Genomic DNA, 7486 nt, shown 5'->3' with positions numbered 1-7486 from the left:
AAAATAATATTAGTGCACGCCCCTTTGCGACAAACTTGTGATGAATAATAATCCTGCAAAAGAATATCACAGACCAGAGTAATCGTTTTCAAACAATTTCATCCGTGTTAATAATATATATGGAACAGATAGCACCTAGTGATTTGTCAGATGAGCGTAGATGCTGGTAATGCATAATGCCTTGCCCACTGGGACTCCTAACCCATTATTGTTGGCAGACTAGTCTTTGAGTCAACATGCACTGCTCCATTATCCCCCAATTTTCTTTTGCTTTGTACCAGTAAGACAAAATCACACCAGCAGGGGGTGCCTTGGCAAAGAGGAGATGAGTCACGGCGCTGTAACGGTTAGTGGAGGGCAACGGAAGTGGCTCGGCGACTAGACGCGGAGGGTCGACTCGCCAGTGGAGGTGGAGATGAAACACGCTGTAATGGAGGCGGGCGGGTCAAGCGGAGGCCTCGATAGCGAAGGAAAAAATGCATGTGAGAGGTTGCACCGGCGGCTTGAAGTGCGTCCGTAATGGAGCCGAGAAACGGCGGCTCAAAGCGGATCCTCCTGGTCATGTTGTGCCATCCTTCAATCATCAGGTATAGACCATTTGGATTGCTCTGTCCTTTTGTTGTAGTAATACTTCTGTCCATCCCCGAACTGTGCTCTTGCCAAATCGCAGAGCCAGGTTCCGTGAAGCTCAGGGGCACTAAAGCTGATAGAAACTGATGCGCTGGTTGCGTCTCACAGGACGTCGCACAGGGGCGCTCGAAGGCGAGATGGGAAGGTCGGCTCGCCGGTGCAGGCGGCGTCTTACGGTCGCGCGAGGCGGAGACAGGGCTGCAACGGATACAGGACCGGAGCTTCTCAACAGGCAACGACGCGGGCCACCGCGATGGAAGGAATTCGGCGACTCAAGGCGGCCACGGTGGCTGCTCGCGGCAGAGCCGGCTTGAAGGTTGCAGCAGAGGATAACCTAAGGTCGCAGGAGTGAAGCGGCTTGGCCGGCTATAGTAGAGGAACGGAGGGCCGGTCCGGCGACTCAGCGCGGAACGGCAGCGGAGGAAACGAAAGGCTGGTCCGGTGACTCAACGCGGGAAAGCAGTGGAGGAGCGGAGGGCCGGCCCGGCAACTCAGCATGGGCCGCGGCGGCTTGTGGAGGTGTATTGCAGCGGTGGCGGCCGGCTCAGAGGCGATGTCAGACGCCGGCCGAGGCGGGTCAACGGGGAGTGTGAGTCTGCGGAGACATCCGCTTCCGAGCCGTGGCCGGTTCAATGAATCCACGTCCGTGTTCCCTTCTGGGTAGTGGCCTTTTTTTCTTTGACTTTTCTTCCATCTAGATCTTATAAGAAGATGAAACGTGACTCTGGTCATTATGAAACATAACTCTCGTCTTTTTACTTGATATGATAAGTAGTACTTGTTTGATTGATCCGTGCTTGCTCATAGATACAGACGTACTTCCAAATTGATTCGCAGTCTCCGATCATCGGTTGATGCCCTCGGGGCTGGTAACCAGCGTAGGCACTGTCTTCGGTTGCCGTAATCGAATCTGACTCTGGCACAACGAAAAATACATGTCGGGCCGGGCCGACTCCTTCAATTAATGGCAGCAAAAAGTCTTGCCGGTCTCGGTCGAACTTGCAGCCATGCAAATTAGATGGCTCTTATTTCTGTCGGTCTCGGCGAAAACTGCAGGTAGGCGGATTGGACAGATCATACTCCTGTCGGTATTGGTGTCTTTCGAGGCGGCGGCTGCACGCGATGTAACCCTAGTCTCCTCGCTTTTAACCTCATACCGCCAGCTTCAGACTTAATCATAACTCTGATCAGAAATAATGAATTTGCCGGCTCTGCACGGGCTGTCCTACGCCAGGTTATCAGGCGCGAGCGATTTTTTCACGCTGACTCTTCTTCATCTGCTCAATCGCGAACATCTTGATCCTGAGATAGATCTTTCCAAAAACTCAATATTACCGTGCGCAAGCCCCACAGTGGACGCCAACTGTCGTGGAATTATCACGGCAGATGTTCTAGTCTTGCTTCCTTTGTAGGAGAATATTCCTTATGTCTTTCCTTTTAAGCCGGTCCACCATCACATGAACCAGCATACTGGGCCTTGACGGGAGCCGGCTTATGCGGCGACTCTCTCATGAGCATAATGAGATCTAGTCACAAACATGTAGGGCTATTACTGGATAATGTTTCCCGGGGCTCGAAGCTGTCTAAATCCTTGTCTTGTGTTGCGTCTTTTGATTCTGCTCAAACCCCTCTCAAGCTACTACAAAGATGCGTTGGCCTCACGAGCAAGTCCTCACACTAGGACATCTGCCGTGATAATTCCACGACAGGTCCCGAGGTTGAAGCGAAAAGGTATGCCATGACAATCGTTTTACAATTCAGCTAGAATTTACATATGTCAAGGAAAGTACATAGTCACTGAGACTCATAAATTTCCTCCTCTATACCATCCAACAGGCTATCCAACTTACAATCTGTTGGGAATATTTGGCAGCTACTGCTACTTGGTCATATACCAAATTAACGGGCACTTCTTTCCTATCTGACCCTAAAGGTCTGACCCGGGCCATGTGATTCGGATCAAGCTTGGTATACCGTGTTTTCACCATGGCCCAGGCCTCTCGCGCACCCTCCCGGCAGGCCGATATCTTCCATAATCAGATACGTCGCCGCGCTCCCTTGAGTAGCTCTACAAGCTCGCCACTTCCTGGAGGGGAGGCGGATGGCCATAAGGCCTTAGCAACACTCCGGATTGCTTGCCAAGCTTGCTCGTGCATTTGCGATAGCCCCTGCAGCAGATCATCTGATGATCCGAACACCTCCTCTTCAGGACGGCCTGTCAGCATACCTACAAACATAACTTTGTCAGTACCTTTCATCTTCGAACTATTATAAGGTAAGTCCGGCCACATACTGAATATGCTGCCTCGGAGCCTTTTATTCTCCTTCACGGAGTCGGCCAGTTGGGCCCGCACATCTTCCAGTTCCTCGCCCAGCTGGATGTTGGAATCCTGGAGTTTGTTTTTCTCCTCTCTGACTCGGGTCAGAACGTGCTCGCCTGCGGCGTGCAGTCTTTTCGCCTCTTTCTTGTCCGTTTGAGCGGCCTTCAGTTTCTCTTCCAGCTGGTCCGACGACCCTGTTATAAGACATGCAGCAGTATTAGCACAGCTGTCATATAATCATTGTTTCTCGATGGAGGGAAATATTACCAGAGGACGCCTTCTTGAGCTTTTCCATTTCGGCGGTAGCAACAGTTAGCTGTGTCCGGCACTTTTCTAGCTCTTGGGCTAGTATGTCGTTCTTCTCCGTAAGAACCTGGTTATACAACGATCCTTAAATCGTTTGTACCAACTGCTTCAAGTCTCGGGGGCTACTGGCATATGGTCATCATATTCAGACAAAGTAAACTTACCCGCACATCTTTTAAATGCTACTTTATGACTCTGTTAAGCCCATCTCGAGCAGCTCGGATATATGCATCAGCCGAGCTGAAGGCATTAAATGCCTCTTTTGAAAAACCGGGCTCTTGTGAAATGGCCCTACGACGCCGATGATTCATGGCGCTCTCCACTTCCGAGTTGGTGACGGATACATCATCCGAGTCCTCGGCTAGAGGACAGTCCGGCGTTACCCCCGCATCAGCCCCCGTCTTTACGACAGGATCTGGATCCTGGCCGCGGGAGGTATCACCGGTTGGACCCCCGGGTATAGCCCGGCACACCTTTTTCCTGATACAGGGTAAACGGAAAGGTCACAGTTTGATGTGACTGCCAAGGTGCATATTTGCAAATCCATACCTCTTTGATGAAAGATCGGCCGTATCTTTGTTTGCCTTCCTCTTCGAAGGCTCGCCCGATGTGGGGGCCGATCTCTATGGAGATGCCCCCGGGGCAGCATGGCGCGCCGAACGCCCCCCCTTTTGAGCATAGGACAATGCGGTGGGTGAGGAGGAATGAGAAAACTCTCTTGGACAAGGTATCTCCGGATTACTTACATGCGAAGCAGGAAGGAGACCGGGGTAATCGGCGATGATGGGTACATCCGTACCGTCATACCTCATCTGATAGAATATTCCATCCTCGAGCTCCACAAATATGTCCGGATCTTCCTTATATCCGGGGTCATGATCCCGGTTGCGATTCTCCTGCTGAGGGGTAGGGTTGTGGATCCCCTCGACAACCTTTTGCCATTCCTGCTACAAGCGGATAAGATACTGCCTGTCAAGAATGATTCAGGGACAGGAGTAAAATAGTGGAGTTAGAGCTTACCCAGCTAGGAGGGTTATACATGGAAAACCCATCTCGATATTGGAGACGGGTGAACTCCTCCTTCTCCCCTTTATACAGTTCGACCAATATTTTGGCCAGAGTGGCGGGGGTCTTTGGGCCCTTCCGACCATAGCGTGAGGCGTCGTCTTCCCCGTTATAATGCCACATGGGCAACCCTCTGTATTGGAGTGGCTGGACCCCCCCCACGTTATGGAGATCGTCATTACCACGACTATTGACAATCCGGACTGAGCAAGCATCTTAATCTTGCCCAGCAGCGGGCTGATCTCTGCACTATCCTCTTCCTCGAGGCTCCGAGGACGCCAGCTATGGCGTTTCTTCAATGGAGCACTTCAAAACTCGAGGAGGCCCATACGGACGGGGTCGGGAAGAGCGACGTCGTTGATGTAAAACCATTCAGAAGGCCATTCTTCGGAAGCTTTCTTCGGCGTGCCAGACAGGTATCTGGTCCCGGCGATGCGCCACACTTCGGCCCCTCCCACTTTAAAAATTGGCCCACCTTGATTACGAGGGACGAGGAAGAACAATCTTCTCCATAAATCGAAATGGGCCTCGCAACCCAGGAATAGCTCGCATAGAGCGACATAGCCCGCAACATGAAGGATAGAGGCGGGAGTGAGACTATGCAGTTGAAGGCCATAATACTCCAGCAGACCTTGGAGGAAGGGATGGATCGGAAATACGACACCTCTTAACAAGAACGAGACGAAGCATATTCGTTCTCCGAAGTTCTCCGCTTGAGCCCCGCCCTTGAAGGACGTCATCCCTGCTCGTATGGGGACCAAATCCGCGGGGGAAGAAAGCCCTGTGTTTGCAGCTTCACCAACTGACTGTGAGAAACTAAACATCTCTCCCAATCCCCCTTTTCGGAGTTGTGGGGACGAGAGGAAGAGCTGGGAGCGCTAGCCATGTTGGGGTGGTTCTGCTCCACAAGCTCTGAGGGTTTCTTCCGTGAGATTTGGAGGGGATCTGAGATCTATTATCTTTACATAGGCACCTTTCTGGTATGGTCAGGGTGGTATGTGCAAAAATACCCTGACCTCTCGCATTCGCTCGACACGTGGAAGCTGAAGTTGTCGATGCGCAGAAGCCAAGGGGTACAACATTAAATGGAAGGCCGAACACACTACTTGGAAGTCACCAGTGGAGGAACTCACCTTGCAATGCCGAAGACAATCTATGCGCCGAACACCTTGTCATTGAAGACTGGTTTGGGGGCTACTAAGGGAGTCCTAGACTAAGGAGTCCTCGGGCGTCCGGCTTCTTAGCCATGGGCCGGACTGATGGGCCGTGAAGATACGAAGACCGAAGACTGCCCCGTGTCCGGACGGGACTTTACTTGGCGTGGAAGGCAAGCTTAGCGATCAAATAAGTAGATTCCTTTCTTTGTAACTGACCTTATGTAACCCTAGATCCCATCGGTGTCTATATAAACCGGAGGACTTAGTCCGGAGGGGAGAATCATTATCATAGCCAGACTAGACTTTTAGGGTTTAGTCATTACGATCTCGTGGTAGATCAACTCTTGTAACACTCATATTCATCAAGATCAATCAAGCAGGATGTAGGGTATTACCTCCATAGAGAGGGCCCGAACCTGGGTAAAACATTGCGTCCCCCGTCTCCTGTTACCATCGATCCTAGACGCACAGTTCAGGACCCCCTACCCGAGATCCGCCGGTTTTGACACCGACAATGAACTCCTTGCTCTTGTGCTTCAAATGATAGTCCCCCCAACACTCAACTCTCTCACACAGATTTGGATTTGGTGGAAAGATGATTTGAGTGGAAAGCAACTTGGAAAAGGCTAGAGATCAAGATTCATATGGTTGGAGTGGAATATCTTGACCCCAACACATGAGTAGGTGGTTCTCTCTCAAGAAATGTATGATGGAAGTGTTGGCCTATTCTGATGGTGCTCCTCTCTAGTGAAGAGTGGGTGGAGGGGTATATATAGCCTCCACACAAAATCTAACTGTTACACACAAATCACCAAACTCGATGGGACCAAATAATGAAACTCGGTTGGACCGATTTAGTTCAAAATGTTAACGTTCAGATTTTTGATGGGACCGGCATGTCAACTTGGTGAGACCGATTTCATTAGGGTTAGGGCATAACGTAATCTCGGTGAGACCGATTACACAAAATTGGTGGGACCGGTTTTGGCAACAAGCTAACCAGAGAGTTGGTCTGGCAAACTCGGTGGGACCGATTCGCTCATCTCGGTGAGACCGAAATGTTACAAAGGGGAAACAGAGAGTTTGCATTGTGAACTCGGTGGGACCGATCACTCATTTCGGTTGGACCAAAAAGTTACGAAGGGAAACAGAGAGTTTGCAATCCCATCTCGATGAGACCGAGATCCCTATTGATGAGACCGAAAAGACTAGGGTTTTGTGGCAGTGGCTATGTCAACTGAACTCGGTGGCGCCGGATAGAAAGTTTCGATGGGGCCGAGTTTGACTTTTGGTTTGGGACATATGTGGATATGAGAAAGTGGTTGCGGGTTTTGGAGCATATCACTAAGCATTTTGAGCAAGTAACCCATTAAGCAAAACCTCACCCCCTTTGAATAGTATTGGCTTTTCCTATGGAATCAATGTGATCTTGGATCACTAAAAGTAAAATGTAGAGTCTTGAGCTTTAGAGCTTGAGCCAATCTTTTGTCCTTAACATTTTGAGGGGTCCACATTTCTAATCCATGCCATGCCAATCATTGAGCTTTCCTGAAATATTTATCTTGAAATAGCATTAGCTCAATGAGCTATATGTTGTTAGGAATTACCAAAACCACCCAGGGATAGTTGCACTTTCAATCTCCCCCTTTTTGGTAATTGATGACAACAGATAGATCAAAGCTTCGACAAATGATTATAAGATTGAAATACATCATCGCTTTGAGAAGTATGTGATAGGCAAGTTCTCCCCCTAAATTTGTGCATTATTTAAAATTTGCTTTTGAATGCAAATGCACAATCGATTAGGATCATGGGTCACTCTTCCATGTCACATACATCTTGGTGGAGCGCTCAAAATGATAAACATTAAAAACATGCACTCATCACCAAGCAAAGTGAATGATCATATATCGAGTATAAGAGATAATATCATCCAAGCAAGCATTAAGGTAGCATATGATCAATCACATGATCAAACAAGTATCTCACACAGACAAAGACATAGTG

General features: G+C 49.6%; 1 protein-coding gene across 1 annotated transcript; it reads left to right on the top strand.

The window, feature by feature from the left end:
• Positions 1–281: 281 nt before the first annotated feature.
• On the top strand, positions 282–1329 carry LOC125541577. Its single transcript, XM_048704948.1, has 2 exons — positions 282–587; positions 739–1329. The coding sequence occupies exons 1-2, from the start codon at positions 520–522 to the stop codon at positions 980–982; spliced, it is 312 nt and encodes a 103-aa protein (XP_048560905.1). The 5' UTR covers positions 282–519; the 3' UTR covers positions 983–1329.
• The last annotated feature ends 6157 nt before the right edge of the window (positions 1330–7486 follow it).

Source organism: Triticum urartu, chromosome 2 (genome assembly GCF_003073215.2).
Source record: "Triticum urartu cultivar G1812 chromosome 2, Tu2.1, whole genome shotgun sequence".
Taxonomy (NCBI): Eukaryota; Viridiplantae; Streptophyta; class Magnoliopsida; order Poales; family Poaceae; genus Triticum; species Triticum urartu.
This window is presented reverse-complemented; position numbering and strand designations above follow the sequence as displayed.

Excerpts from the sequence above, each read along its gene's own strand:
- LOC125541577 (XM_048704948.1), top strand. The coding sequence starts at position 520 with ATGGAGCCGAGAAACGGCGGCTCAAAGCGGATCCTCCTGGTCATGTTG. Across the intron at positions 588-738 it reads TGCCATCCTTCAATCATCAG|GACGTCGCACAGGGGCGCTC; the intron begins GTATAGACCATT and ends TGCGTCTCACAG.